Source organism: Perognathus longimembris, chromosome 1 (genome assembly GCF_023159225.1).
Source record: "Perognathus longimembris pacificus isolate PPM17 chromosome 1, ASM2315922v1, whole genome shotgun sequence".
In the NCBI taxonomy this organism is placed as follows: domain Eukaryota; kingdom Metazoa; phylum Chordata; class Mammalia; order Rodentia; family Heteromyidae; genus Perognathus; species Perognathus longimembris.
Genome location: NC_063161.1, coordinates 142362201 through 142377980, shown reverse-complemented (window position 1 = coordinate 142377980; position 15780 = coordinate 142362201). Strand labels below are relative to the sequence as shown.

The 15780-nt window shown below is 38.2% G+C and overlaps 1 protein-coding gene across 1 annotated transcript in view; it reads right to left on the bottom strand.

Moving 5' to 3' along the window:
- Musk (muscle associated receptor tyrosine kinase) overlaps positions 1-15780 on the bottom strand; it is a 96869-nt gene that overhangs the window by 18308 nt on the left and 62781 nt on the right. The window contains exons 11-13 of the mRNA XM_048338893.1: positions 8945-8951; positions 2927-3190; positions 24-199 (exon numbers count right to left, since the gene is read on the bottom strand). Coding sequence (XP_048194850.1) covers positions 24-199; positions 2927-3190; positions 8945-8951 — 447 coding nt within the window. The remainder of the gene's footprint in view (positions 1-23; positions 200-2926; positions 3191-8944; positions 8952-15780) is intronic.

Below are 15780 nucleotides of genomic sequence, written 5' to 3'. Positions count from 1 at the left end.
TCTTGGAGGGAACGCGTTGTTACCTAAATATGGAAGCCTGTTGCATGCCATGGGATCCCAGTGCATGCTGGGAAGCTTGCTGCAGTCCAGCATGGAGAGGAGGTGTGTCCCAGATCCTAGGAGTCCTCGGTGGCTCTTTTCTTCCATCAGCAGCCATTCTTTGGCACAGAAGAGCTCCTTTACTGCTAAGCAGTATTCCCTAAAGTATTGAATGGAGAAAACTTAATGATGAATCACGACATATGAAAGGCCAATTTGCACTGGAGCTTAAATTTTGCCGCTTGAGCTATGACTCCAGTCCCCTTTGCTCTGGCTTTGATTTGATACTGGAACTCACTCTTTGCCCTGGCTAGCCTGGACCATGATCCACCCCTGTTTGCTTCCTACTGTAGGTAAGATGACAGATATGAACTGTCACACCCAGATTTTTTTTGTTGAGTATTGATTATATTTCCATTCATTGTACTGTGATCTCTGCTTTTGCCCACATATGAACATGTCCATAATTTGAAAATAAAAAGAAATCACAGATTCACTTTGCATTGTGGAGATTTACAAAATACCTAGGTGATTATTTCTTCCAATTTTATTAGAAATGATTGAGCATTCTAGTGGGAGAATGGGAAAAGATTATAGAGGGAAAAATGTTAAATTATGCTTAAAATTGCCAAATACACTTCAGTTCTTTCTTTTTCTCTTTATTTTTGTGTCTTCTTTTTTTATGGTATTGGGGTTTGAACCCCCAGAGCCTTATGCTTATGAGGAAAGCACTCTACCACATGAGCCATGTACTCTTGTATTTTTTTATTTTTTATGCTATGGAGTCATGTGGTTTTGTAATTAAAAAAAAAACCCACAATGAATATCATAGGAAACATTTTAATAAAATTATTATTTGTTTCAAGCGTCAGTCCACAGTGTTGAACAGCTTCACCCACAGTCACTGTGTGAACATGATACTTATCCCAGTGGTCACAAACTATGTAACTAGTGCTAAGGAGGAGACTGACAGAATCTACTGTAAAATTCCTTTGCTGCTCACAGTCTTTCATCTATTACACATGTGCTACATTCCAGTTAAAGGATTTCACTATTGACAAGTATCTCCAGTTTATAGTTTTGATAATCCTATAAAGAAGACCAAGAAACAGACTAACTAAAAAATGTGGTATTCAACAGAGGCACTGTTTCTTCAAAGAACTGCAAGAATCTTTGAAATAATCTATATTTCCTAATTTTCAGTAAGAACAATGTTTGCTTCTTACCTGCTCTTTTTCTCATTTTCTTTTTAGCCTTAAGTCTAGCTTCTCCCTCCTGCTCCTGTTTTTAATGAGAGAATTCTTTCAACACCAGAGTCCCTAGAGATTTTTAGATGTCAAGCCTGATCAATACAATCTTCTTAGATGAAAAAAAAAAGTTATGATTCTGACAGTGTCAAGCTTTGTAGTAAGTTGGGAATACAATACTCTATTTAATAATCTTATTGTTATCTTCCTCTAAAGTACCTTAACATTATAAATCTAAAACAGTTCTTGGTGTTTTATCAAAACAGAGGTGGAACAGGGCATTGACTCTTATCTCCAGATAACCACCAAAAGCTGGAATTAGAGCTGTAACTCAAGTGGCAAAGTGCTGACCTTGAGCAAAAAAACTCAGGGACAGTTCAAGGCTCAGACTGGCATAAAAACAAAACAAAGCAACAACAACAAGAGAAAACAGGGGGCTGGGGATATAGCCTAGTGGCAAGAGTGCCTGCCTCGGATACACGAGGCCCTAGGTTCGATTCCCCAGCACCACATATACAGAAAATGGCCAGAAGCGGCGTTGTGGCTCAAGTGGCAGAGTGCTAGCCTTGAGCGGGAAGAAGCCAGGGACAGTGTTCAGGCCCTGAGTCCAAGGCCCAGGACTGGCCAAAAAAAAAAAAAAAACAAAAAAAAAACAAGAGAAAACAGAGGGGCTGGGGATATGGCCTAGTGGCAAGAGCGCTTGCCTCGTATACATGAGGCCCTGGGTTCAATTCGCCAGCACCACATATATAGAAAATGGCCGGAAGTGGCGCTGTGGCTCAAGTGGCAGAGTGCTAGCCTTGAGCAAAAAGAAGCCAGGGACGGTGCTCAGGCTCTGAGTTCAAGGCCCAGGACTGGCAAAAAAAAAGGAAGTAAGAAAAGAAAACAGAGGTGGAAATGTGCTGTATTTTTTTGTGTTTACTTTAAAAAATAATATCCAGTTTTCTTTTTTAAAAAAATCCAGTTACTAATATATTCCATGCAGGTGATTGAGCCCCTTTAGTCTTTCCAACTCTGTTGCACTAATGAGGAAACTGAAATTTAAGCCAAAATGTATATGAATACATCTAGAAAGGAGAATTAACTTCTTCAACTGAATTCAAAAGCATAGGCGTTTCTTGTCTTTTATGTAAAAGAAGAAAAATCAAGGAAAAGATGATTCTAAGGAACATAAATGTATAAATTTCAATTTCTAAGGGATATGAAAATTTTAAAGAAATGTTTATTAATTACCTCCTTCCCAAATGAGAAAAGAATGTCACTACTTAGAATAGAAGACGGAATGTACTTACTTGATAACAGTATTTCAAATGTTTATCATGACACCATTTATTGACAAATAATGCTAACTGTGGTGTCATCTTTATTCTTTGTTATCTTGGCCTATTAGTGAAGTCCAGGTTCATGTAGAATGTCTGTTTGGTAAGTAGCTGGGCTATTGACAAAAGGGACTTTGATTATGATAACATCAACCCTAACAAGAGTAATAGAATCGTTTCAGGTTGTCATCAGTGATTCCTTCCTCTTTTGGATAAAGCCTTAGCTTGCCTTTACTTATGAGGACATTTACTTTTGTAAGCTCCTCTGATTTGCAGACAAGACACTGGAATTCTGTCATTTACTCCTACAGAAAGCTTTACCTGCAGACAGGGCTGGGTGTTGGGACCACTCCTGGGCTGCACTCTTGGAAGACATGGTTGCACAGCAAAGCCTCAGCAGCTGGCCGGCAGAGTGGGCTCACGGCCTGCAGTTCATTCCAGGCAGTGTGGACCAGTAGCTCTTGGGCTTCCTCAGGGTCCTTGTAGGAGGTGTTGAAAAACACAAAAGCATCTTTTGCCAGGACTGTGTCGCACACCTCTCCTCTGTACTGGGTGCAGTAGCCTTTGTTATCTTTGTGTGGTTTACTGAAAGAAGCAATGGTCAACGTTCTCACTCATGTGCTATTCCTTAGCATGCACCCTACATTTTTTTTTTTTTTTGCCTTACATCTGCATCACAGAACCAAGCAGGAAATTGTACTAGCAAATTGGTTGGAACATTCCATTTGAAGATTATCTTTATTTACAGCTGTGATTATATCATCTTTACCTCCACGTGCTTTTGTGAAGGCCAAATGTGCTAAATGGTATGAGAAGCTCTGAGAATGGTCAGAGGCTGAATAGATAAGGTATTTTTGTAATTTGCCTTCTAGATAAAATTTTTCTGCACTTAGTTGAGTCAGTTCATATGCTTCTTACAAAGAGAAGAAATTCATCTGAAAAACATGGTCATTTTGATGGTTAACAAATGATGGGGCATACCAAATATTCTGATCCAAAATGCCTGCAGCTTTAAGACAATGTTGTGATAGTTAATTTCTTAACTTGTGTAGAACTCACATCTTCACAACGCCTTCCACACCTGGCCTTGCTCACTCACACATCTCCCTAGAATTTCACTGAGGGCAAAAGAAAGACATGGAGGGAGGAGACTGGTGCGGGATGGCTTTCAGGAAGTGCTAAGCAGCTCTTTGGCTCTGCTGTATTCTCACTGTGTGTTGGAAGAAGCCCCTGGACCACGTGGTGCCCTAAAGGTCCTTCTACACAGCACAATGTAAATAACTACCCTAAACCCAAATTGTTGTATGTCAGTGGGTAATATATGATGGAAACACTGTAAATCCTATAGTGCTAGGAGGAAAAAAGGTTAAAGACATTTCTTATAACAACTTAGGATAGAAATATATAATAGCTTGAGAAAAAGGGAAGAAGAGGAGCAGAATATGACTTTGCACTTAACAGGACAAGTAAATTGGGTAAGAGCGAAATATTCTCTCCATGTCTCTGCACTCAATTATTCTTTTGGGTTTTGATGTCATGTGCTAATTGCTAAATGATTTTTTCCATAAACATCAAAAACATGCATGATTGAAACAAAATGCATCTTTTTTGTGAAAGAAAATAGATCCAAGAAAAGTTGTTCTCAAGAAAAATTAATGAAGGTAGCCTCAGAGAAAAGGACTATTAACAATTATATTAATAAAAGAAAGGTTGGAACAACCTCAAGATGGCTCAATAAAATTGAATCCTCTCTCAGTTTTAAGATTTAGCTATGTAATAGAAAGTGAAAAAGAAAAAACAGGACAAATTTTGAATAAAAATTAGATCTTAGCTATTGTTTTGGTGTTTCCTTGGTAAAGAGCACTATCTTGTGCAACTCTTACCTGTTGGAAAAAAAAACTACATATATTCCATATATTTATGCTGATCCTGAGATCATGAGCACTTCACTTGGGGCAGTGTATCTCTGCTTGAATTAGCTTCACAATTCCAGCTTATGGGTGGATATATAGAAACTAACATATACATCTCTTTCTCTCTCTATCTCTCCTCTCTCTCACACACACATATACACACACACAAACACACACACACACAACACAACACATGCTATTTATCTGAAATTACTTTTATCTGCTATCTATCATCAATCTATCTTTGTCTGCTCAGTTTCAGTATTTTTGCTACTTCTTCTTTTTTCCTTTTTCAGAGACTTGCAAACCTCAAATTTTATTCAGCAATCAAATGTTAGATGCAAGAAACAGAGGCACTTTGGGCCATTTTGTCCCTCAGTTTCCTAAACCCCTCATTTAAAGAAATTAAGAAGGAGCTCTTAGCAACCACTGGGGAATGAGATGAGCACACACTTTTCACTGGTGTTTTCTGTGTGCTTCAACGGTCCACAATCAGCCCTGATGTGCTTCTCTACCTTAGTTCTTAAGACTGCTATAGGGGCAACCCTAGAACCAGCTGGTCCTGCTGCTCATTGGACCAGAGGGTCAGAGGTCATAGGGATACCTTTACAGAATGCTGATTATTCTGGAATGCTTTACCAAGTTGGTTGCTTTAGAATTCACGTTAATATTTCATGTGGAGCTTGTTACTATTTTGCCTCCTGATGAACTAAACCTGATATCTTTCTATAAAGGTAATAATGGATCTTTGTTGGTCCCATAACTCCCTTTCACCTCTATGCAGTCAACTAGAACTCTGAAATGATTTTCACTATACCACTCACCCCCTTTTCTCTCTTCTTCAACATGTAAGCATCACCTTTAATGAAACACTTTACACTGTTACCTTTCAGTTCACATGAAGGTAACACACAATACCACTTTAAGTGTTTATTAGGATGACCAGCCATGTCCTTGTCTGGGCTGTAACAACGCCCTGCTCTAGTGTGTCTACACATTGTCTCCTTCCTGTCTGGTGGAATTCTATTTGCTATCCCTGCCTATGTTCTGGTATAGATAAATCCTTCCTTACCTAGCAGCTACTTTGTTTGCCCTTGAACTTTCCTAACAAAGGTAATGCCAGGATTCTATGTTGCTTCCTTCAAAATGGCTGGAACTATATTTATTCATTTATACTAATGTCTTTGTACATGATCCATTTGCTAAGGCAAAGGTAGACAAATACAGCTCATAGAACAGTGTGTCAATACAAATTCTTTAAGCAATACTCAGATTAAACATTGAACTAGTGAGTTATGATACTGTGCTTAAATGTTAGAACTTGGTCAGTTATGGCAAGACACTATCACACATACTCAAAGGTAATTTAAGTTATTCCATAACCTAAATCATGATCAATACTGATTTTCATAGCTGGGTATATGTACAGACACATTTACAGACACATTATTTCTTAAGTTTTTCTAAAAGTAAAATTGTCATTTTTAACTGACAAATGTAGATATATATGTATCATATACAACATGATGTTTTGAAATATTCATATACTGTGGAACAGCTAAATTATACAGCTATACGCTCTCAAATACATACCTTTTTGTGGTGGGAACATTTAAAGCCTATTCCTGGTGACTTTTCAAGAGTATACTATGTTGTTATTAACTGGAGTCACCATAGTGTAAAACAGAGAGAGCTCTTTAACTCATTCCTAATATTGAACTGGAAATTTGTACCTATTCCTTGTTTTTGTGCCAGATTATCTATTATTTTAAGCATATGCATTTATTGTCAGTATCTCTGTGTTTTCCTGAGGCTAAGAATGGTATTTGCATTTTAACTGGCTGCAAAAACTCCAAAAGACAATTATTGAACAACACATGAAAACTAAATGGAGTTCAGATTTGGAACCCATTGATGAAGTTTATTGGATCAGAACCATTTCCACCTTTCTGTGCAGTGCGTGGGATTTGTGCTGGACCAGCAAAGTCAAGCAGGGGAAGCTAGGTCTGCCTTCCTGAGTCAATACCTGGCCCTTTACAGGAAATGCCTGCCAACTTCTGCTGTAAAATACAGATCAAATATCATTGTGCACAATGCTGTCCTCAGCAAGAAAGACGTGACCTTGTCTTTGAAAAAAAATACCCACTTATTTTGCAAAATAAAAAGTGGCACACAAAAGAAACACAATTTTTAATTTAAAAATTAATTATAGTAACCAAGTATATTGGGATTTCATGTAAGCATATTTGTGTACATGGAGTTATAACCAGTGAGCATGAAAAATATAATCTGAAAGATATGATTGTAACCTATAAATTTATTAGCATTCTAATATTTATATTGGCCTATGCCATTAGTTATTTTTCAAAAACATGGTTTTTAACCACTTACATCCATTTTCTTTGTAAATTGCTTATACATTATACCAATCAATATAAGGTCATTTTAAATAGTTATTCATAACTATTATATCAGGATATCTTACTAAAAGTGGATTTATTCAGTAATTAATATAACCATTTTATGGTTTATAAAAGTAGCCAACTCGAAATTGAAAAAGTTGTAGCAATATTCTTTTTAGCAGCGTTTAAGAGCACATATATTACTATAAGTAAAAAAAATGGAACAAAAATTGTTTTGTTTTGCTTTTGAGACAAGACCTTGATACATAACCCATCCTGGTCACAGGCTTTTTATGAGCCAAGGCTGTACTTCTCCTCAGCCTCCCAAGTGTTGAGATTTTAGGTATTCACTACCCCTTATGTGAGATTGTTCTTTAATTCACATTTATTTTGTGACTAATAGGAGTTTTAACTTCCTTGCTTGAGTTTACTTGCATGTAGATGATCTAGGTCTGTTCTTTAAGCCACTAGAATTTGTTTGTTTCTATTACTATGTTGTTTGTAATTAATCTGTGTGTATGCCCTAGTAAAATGTAAACTCCTCAGGTACAGGAAAGACATACAGTTGGTTTTGTGTTTCCATTTCTAATAGGATGCCAGGATTTGCATAATTAGTTTAAAACTGAACTGGGAGGGTAGGAGTGCTGGAGAGCATGGAACTCAAATATGTCATCTATTTACCATCAAAAGGCCCACATTGTACGTTAACTTCTACCATGGTTATGCCACATGGTTCTTCAGATTCAGTGTGGAATTCTTACGAGTCAGTACTTTGTCTCTTAAAGCTGTGATCACCATTATAAGTTAGGAACTTTTTACAGAGTAAACAAATGCATGAACACTGTATGAATTGGAACAAGATTTAAAACAAATCAAGCTTTGTTATGTAATAAATAATTTTATTCCATAGAGTACAAATCAATGGTTAGAGTTCTATACCCTGCTCAGTTTCTGTTCTATAGGGGTAAGATATTTTAGTGCAGTAGTTACAGATCTGAGCTCTGAAGTCTCTGTACCTACACTCAGGTGTAGGCTTTGGGGTCGTCTACCTATGTGATGTGAACAACTCTTGGGTGCATTCGCTCCCTCCTCTGAAAAATGGGAATGGTAATTGTTTGGCACTGAAATGGCAAAATGAGAAAATGGTGCTCATAATAGTACCACGAAGCTGGGCTCTGGTGGCTCACAGCTGTAATCCTAGCTACTCAGGAGGCTGAGGTCTGAGGATCATGGCTAGAAGCCAGCCCAGGCAAGAAAGTCCATGAGACTCTTATCTCCAATAAATCACAGAAAAAAGCCAGAAGTGGCATTGTGGCTCAAGTGGTAGAACTCTTGCCTTGAGCAAAAGAAGCTCAGGGACAGTGTCTAGGCCTAGAGCCCGGACACCTAGGCCAGAACCAGCCTAGAACCAGCCAAAAGAAAGAAAGAAAGGAAGGAAAAAAAAGGTACCATGAAACTTAGCTGCAATTGTCATTATCATAATTAAAATTATTACTTATTATGAATTTAGTTTGATTCAGTTGCAAAATTAGTTGGAAATTCTGGCACACTTCATAGAGGTTTATGACAAGACAGTCAATTTTGATTAGTACTGCATATTAAACATTACAATTTATCAAAGGTTATAAGATGATACTCTTTCTTAACTGTGAGAAAAAGCGGTGAAGGAGGATTCTGAAGAAGTGAATCCTGGATTCCATTACCAACAGCATCATTTACTAGTTGTGCAACTCTCCAATTGCTTTAGTTTAAAAAAAATATTGATGGTTATGGCCCCTATTTCATAGGGCTGTGATGAGGGCATATTTAAATAATCCTTTAAAAAGCTCTTAGCATAGCATGTGATTCACAGTAAGGTTCAGTAGTACTTACTACCTATCTTCCAATATTGTCATCACCTTGTAAGAGTACCTAAGGCTTAGATATCAGAAACTTTGCAAAAGGTTACATTGGTCAGCGAGTAATAGGCAATTACTGGAATGTCCACACTTACACAAAGCACTGAAAAAATGATAGCTTCTTACCTCCATTCTATTAACAGGAAAGGACATTCCCAGATGAAATCAATTTGAAAATAGAAGGAAAAAAATAAAAAGAAGGTTAATACATTTGCATCTTGTGATTAAATGAGAAAGTTTTTAAAAATTTCTGTATTGTTAAGGTGATGTATAGAGGGGCTACAGTTTCATACATAAGGCAGTGAATACATTTCCTATCCAACTTGTTACCTCCTCCCTCATTTTCCCCCCCTCCCCCTCCCCATATCCTTCTTCCCCCTCCATGAGTTGTACAATTGTTTATACCATATAGTTTTGTAAGTATTGCTGTTGCATTGGTTTGTCTTTTTATCCTTTGTCTCTCGATTTTGGTATTCTCTTTCCCTTCTCTAGTTCCAATGTATGTAAAAAGATACTAAAAGGGTACTAAAATCAGTTACAGTCATATCAGGGGTAAAACCATGGGAAAGAAAGACAAAAGAAAAAGGGCATCATTTTACATGGTACGTTGAAAATAACAACAACAATGATATACCACTTGTTTCCATAACTTGGAGTTCATTTCCTGTAGCATCATCTTATGTGTTCATATGGACATAGCTATTGAGCTATTGTGATCTTCTGCTAGGACTATCCTTAGACATGTACTAATTATTCCCAATGAGAGAAACCATAGAGTCTATGTTTCTTTGGGACTGGCTCACTTCATTAGTATGATTTATTTCCAAGTCTAGAAGAGAAACTTTTTGACAGAACTCGTGTCCAAGATTCTGTAAAGTTCTCTGCTTCCACCAGGAATCCCAATACTACTCGAACAGGCAGGTTTCAAACAAGGGAGTGTTGGCCATCATCAGCTAAGATAGTGTCTCAACTCAGACTTCCTCAATTAGCCATCAGGAGACTTTGCCTTAAGAAGCCAGAACATGGTTAAGAGACCTCTCTCAAGAGGAAAGTGAACAGAGGAGAGGTTAGAAACTGTTTTCCTTCTAGGCCAGGCTGGCTTCATGGATGTATAACTTAGGCATTGAGTCACACAAGGCTTTGTGGTTGCTCTAATGCTCTGTTGTTAGTCTTGAAACACTTAGTTTCTTGAGAATTTTTATTTAGTAGACGTCTCTGCAAATTAGGTAGCCAGTTGTACCCACAGTAGTAAAAACTCAGGTCTCAGTGGAGACTGTGGCTTTTTTTTCTCATTACAGAGGTAAAACTGAAGTATGTATGCTCTAGGTAAAACCAATTTGCTGCATTAGAATTTCTCTGAATGTCAAAGCTTAAGTTTTTATCCAAACCATGAAGGTTTTAGTCCAATTTGGCTGCTATTCTTTTGACATTTCTAAGAATTCTGCAATGAATTACTTGGAGAAGTCAACCTCCTTGAAATACAATGAATTTGTATTCCTGATTATTTCATTTATATGTGCAAGAGAAGCTACATGATTTTTGTAACCCTGAGTTTATGTGAATTTTCTGCCATTATGGACTTAAAATTTTGACAACCAAATTTTTCTTTTTGCAAAAATGTCAGAAAACACTCACTTTTGGCAAATAGGCTAATGAATTCTGCAAGATTTCAAAATTAAATAAAATCGAAAAAAGACACAGTGATATGTAAAAATTCTAAAATAAATATCACTAGTATAAAAATAAGTCAGAAATACTCCACGGTAATATTTCAAAAATGTTAGAAATAGTAGTAGTGGGGCTATCAAATTAGGCAAACAGAATTTATGTAAACTGGTTTTTAAGTGAGTTGATTTCCATTGAACTAGTCTATTATGAATGCACTGTAGTTATTCCATCAAAAGGCTGTCATTTCCATTCCAAACATTTACAGCATGAACCCCAATACACTTACTTAAATTTTGTTACTGGTTGTTGACTGGTAAAATCTCCCAATATCTAAGGCTACTGCTTTCATAAACCATGTAACCAGATACATAAACACATACATACAACTAGACATTTAGGACCTAATTGCCCCATTCTTTGTTCTATGGAGTAGAGCCTGTACTCAGACAAACAGCTTTGGGTCTCAGCCTTCAAGTGAAGGTAGGAGAGAATCCCAATAAAAACAAGAGGCAAGGAAATGACGTAGTTCCCAGCTCTTCTCATCTTGAATGGGTTTTTGTGTGTATATGATTACAAAATGTCTAGTTGACTCTTTTCAACTGTATTTAAGCATTGAAGTCTTAAATTTAAAGTCTAAGTTGCAAAAAACAAAATACTTTCTTGAAAGAATCACAATTGTTAGGGCCTGAGGGAAGAAAGGAAGGACAAACTAGAGTTCTCCATCACTTCACCAGCAGGGATGTTGCATTAACTCTGAGTCCAGTGAACACTATGGAAGGGAAGTAGGGTACCAAGAGGGCTTGCCACCAGACAAAAGGATGACAATAGTAAGAAAGAATAGGTTTCCCCTGTGGGGACGGAGATGAAGAACTGGGGATTGTGCAGAATCTCTCATGTAAAGGTAGCATGTGATCTATTGGCCTATAAAAGACTCTTCCCAAAGACTCATATGACCTATAGAAGGTCATCAGTCAGATACTTGCAGCACAGAAGTAGTCATGTCTTATCAAGGTATTACAAGCCTTGGGTACTGCACTGCACCTCTGGGTTGTAATCCTGGCTCTGCCATTTATTTGCTAAGTAACCATGAACATAACTTCCTGAGTTTTAGTTCATCTATAAAATGGGGATAATGAAAGTTATGGGGATATACATACATACTGATCTAGCATTCGAAATATACTTTAAAATCACCAATAATATTAGTGTTAGTTGAAGTAATAATAACAACCAATACAGAAAGAACTAAAACAGTTTTTGTTCAGGAAAAGACATATTTCCTCTTCCCTATAAATCCTCTTCTCTTTCCATGTGCCAGAAAATGAGAGAGTAGAAGGAAGGGGAGGGAGAATAATAGCCATGCTCTTGATGGTTAGAGAAAAATAATGCTATTTCCTCTGTGTTCTTTTCAAGTTTCAATTGCTCAATATACTGATGATACAAGGCATCTTGAGTCTTTGTTAAAGCTGGTTCCCATTGAATTTGAGATATTAAAAGCTGTTATGCAATCCACATGGACTTAAAACACTTTCAATACAAATCATAGTTTTAGCCAATCATTAGCTCAAAAGCTTAGTCCCTCCTCAGCATAAAGACAAAGGCCCTGTGCCTTTATGACAACCCCAAATACATTCAGAAATAAGAAATCACACACTCAAGAGTGACTATAAAGAAAATATCAAGATTTGCAAGAATCAAACCACCAGAGGAACCGTTGGACAATAATTAAATGATAGATAATACCTATTTATATTCTGAAAAAAATATCTAGGAAGTTCCCTCTCTTTTGTTAAGATGGGAAGTTAATCTTAGGGATTATCATTTTGAGCATCTAAGAGATATTAATAATGCTGAATGCAAAATTGTAACTTGAAGTAAGAATTTAAATTATGGCTGAATTGGGGAGAGACTTTTCAGGATTCCTTAGCCAATCTGAATGAACAACAGATATGCAACGGGATGAATGGAGCTCTTTATCACTGTGGATTTCTGGGGACACTGGCACATACATGCCAGTAGAAGGGGACGTTAGGAAGTTCTAGAAAAAGTCTGCAATTTGGAGGAGTGAAGGCAGATTCCATTAACAGCTGAACAGAGAGATCTAGGACTACAGAGGGAACTCATCTTTTCATTGATGTGAAAAGATGTGAAAGAGGAGAATTTGACAGCGTGAGGATGAACCAGAGCCATAGTGCCATAGTGCCTCGGCATACATGAACTGCTTAGACTTTATTTCAAGCACAAGCACAAGAAGAGAAGTGATACTAATGATGGGTAGTTTCTAGACTGTGAAGAGAGCCAGGATATGTCCTTCATTACTTTCCTGTCAGTTTCTTAGAGAATATCCTCTAGTTTTTCCTCTTCCTTCTCCTATGCTTTCTTCTCTCCTCCTTCTCCTTCTCACTCCTTCTTTCTCTACTTCTCTTTCTCCTTCCTCATCCTCCATTTTCTTTCATCTTTCACCTCTTCTCCCACCTCAGTAGTTCCTCCTCTACTCTCTCCTTCTTCTTCTCCTCTTCCTCTTTCTAATTATTGGCAATACTTGAGTTTGATCTCAGGGCCTCATGCTCGGTAGGATAGATCCCTTGCGTCTCACATATAATTCAGCCAAATCTTGCTTTTAGTTTTTTTTTTCTTCTGTTTTGGGCCAGGGCTAGTCTCACAGGGTGATCTTCCTACCTATGTTTCCTGTGTATCCTGGATTACAGATGTGAACCACAAAGCCCAGTTTGTTAGTTGAGCTGGGGCTCTTATTTCTTTCTTTCTTTCTTTCTTTCTTTATTTTTCTCTGGATGGTCTTGAACTTATTCCATCTCCTGAGTAGCTGGAATTATAAACATGGGCCACAATGCCTAGTTTAGTCACATTTTCTTTCTCTTCTTTCTTCATTTCCTTCCTTCCTTCCTCCCTCTCAGAAATGGGTGCCAAGGGGACAGGGAAAGGACCAGGTACTTCCCAAATAAATTGTTTTATATCCAAACTAGATTTCTAGTAAAAAATTCAATGTATATCCTACAAAATGAAGAAAGACGAGAGAAAGGGTGCCTTGAGAGCAATGTTGAAAGGGGTGACATTAAGATGCATTGTATTCATAAAGTGCTTTGTTGAATGGAAATTCTTTTATAAACTACTTAAAGATAATATGAAAAATGAATTATCACATAAAGACATGTAACTGTAAAAAAAAAACAAAACACCTAGATGTGCCGGGCTCGGGTCGCCTCCCCTGGTGCGAGGGTTCAGGCTCTACTCTAACTGCTCCCTTTCTCACCCTCTCCCCTGGTCACCCGACCCGCAGGTAAGGCCAGAGTGGAGTGGGGGGCTCAGGAAAGACCTCAGGTGCACGCGGCCGTACGAGATCGCTTTACCTCCCTCCTTACCCATGAAGAAAGCCAGGCGTACGCGGATCTCAGAGATGCTTCAAGAGCAAATCTGATTTAATAAGGGAGTGGCTAGCAGTTGATATAGTAGGGGGCGACAAGAGAAGGGGTGGTCGATCAGAGAGCTGGCTATAGGCTGGCGAGCTTGTCATAGGACCCCCTCATGAGCTAACCCCAGGGGGAAAGCCCGCGAGAATGGGGGGCACATGGACTGGCGAGAAAGTTGGGGGCTGTTCGCAAAGCCAGTTCTTCTGGTTCCAGACCCAGAGAATTGTGGCCTGCTTCCGCATTCCCCCAGGGCTGGGGGAAGGGTGGCGTCTTGGGAGCGCTCTCCATTGCCCTTCCCCCTCAAGGCCAAAGCTGAACCCCAACATAGATGTTTTTTAATTCCAAAAATTTCCAACTGTCACCCACATTTATTAAATGTTTTAAATTATTGGGAAAGATCAGCAAAACTTTGTCTGTCTCCTGAAACATGCCCCTATACTAATTCAAGTAAGATGCCTGTTTCTAAAAGATTGCTTACCTTTTATGCCTTACTGTAACACAACTGGTAACAATTTAGTGTGGCTACTGGCTGTTGCTCATTTATTCTTTTCACTTTCATTAAAAAACAAAAACAAAACACTTTTTGTCACTTTAAAGCCACCATGAATTTGCCAGGCATCGTGTCTGTTTTGTTAATAAAAATACTCTCACTCGATGATGCCTAAAATACTGAGTGCTAAAGCAGCGTATGTGATCTTTTCTGTTCTTTAGGTGCTTGTACATTGTCTCTAACACTGCGATAAGTCAAGATTGTGAGGGACAGCAGTACATTCAGTCATCTGTGGTAATTTTGCTGTGAAATTCAAAATATGACATCAACTCTTTTAAAATACAGAATGTAAACTTGTATGGTCCATTGTCAAGAGGAACATTCCAGTACTACCACATCAGACTTCTCATTGCTCATTTGTGGTGATGCTATATAAATTTATTTCAGTTGCAAGTTTAGAGGTCAAAAGTCCTAGACCTGAAGGTCAGTACAAAGAAGGGACATTGACGACAATGTTGATAGAATGAAGGATGACCACTTGAAGAGGATGGATGGGATCCTACACTGTATAAGCACAGTTAGAACCTTGGATCTCACTGTCTGGTGAAGAGCCTACTCCTGTTCTGAAAATAGGAAATAGTTGATTCCTCTTGGGAATACATGTATATATTTTGGTGACCTCTGGCTGATCCAGTACAATGCTCATTCCAGGGATCATAGATTATCTTGCTGGTCTCTTCTCTTGAATTGAGGGCTCTGGTGACAAAGAGAAGGCATCTGTCCAAATACTTAGCATCCTGATGAGTGTAAATTGCAATCTGAGCCTTAGGGGTTGTGATTGAAGGGAAAATGTCGCTTCCTGGTTCATCAGGAGGCATTTCCAAAGCTTTCCTGATCCCTTTGATGACTAACAGCAGATGTAAATCACTGAGAAAGAAGTATATCATATTTCTTAAACAATGCACAAGAATCTGAGCAGGCTCATGGTACTGTGAAAAGCTTTCTTTTCTGTTGTCTTTCAAACCCTAGAAATACCATTAGACATAACCCTAAATACTAGACCAGCTCTTTCCATTTCCATTTTTCCTACTGGGATGAGTAAATAAATAGATGAAGAAAAGCTTCCAAGTGAAAAAAAGCGCTATGTCAGAGGGGGCAGCTGACTACAGAACAAAAGAGGCTAATGGAGAGGCTGAAGTGAGAAACAGCAGGAGTCAGAGTAAGAAAGTGTTGGCAGAATGGCCAGAGGAGGTGTCATGTCTGACTGGACCTTTGGAAGCCTCTAGAGACCATAAGAAAGACCCAATGCAGAAATGGAAAAAAGCAAGTGCCCAAGCTCCAGTAGATTTGGGAAGTCCAAGACACAATTTATGGAA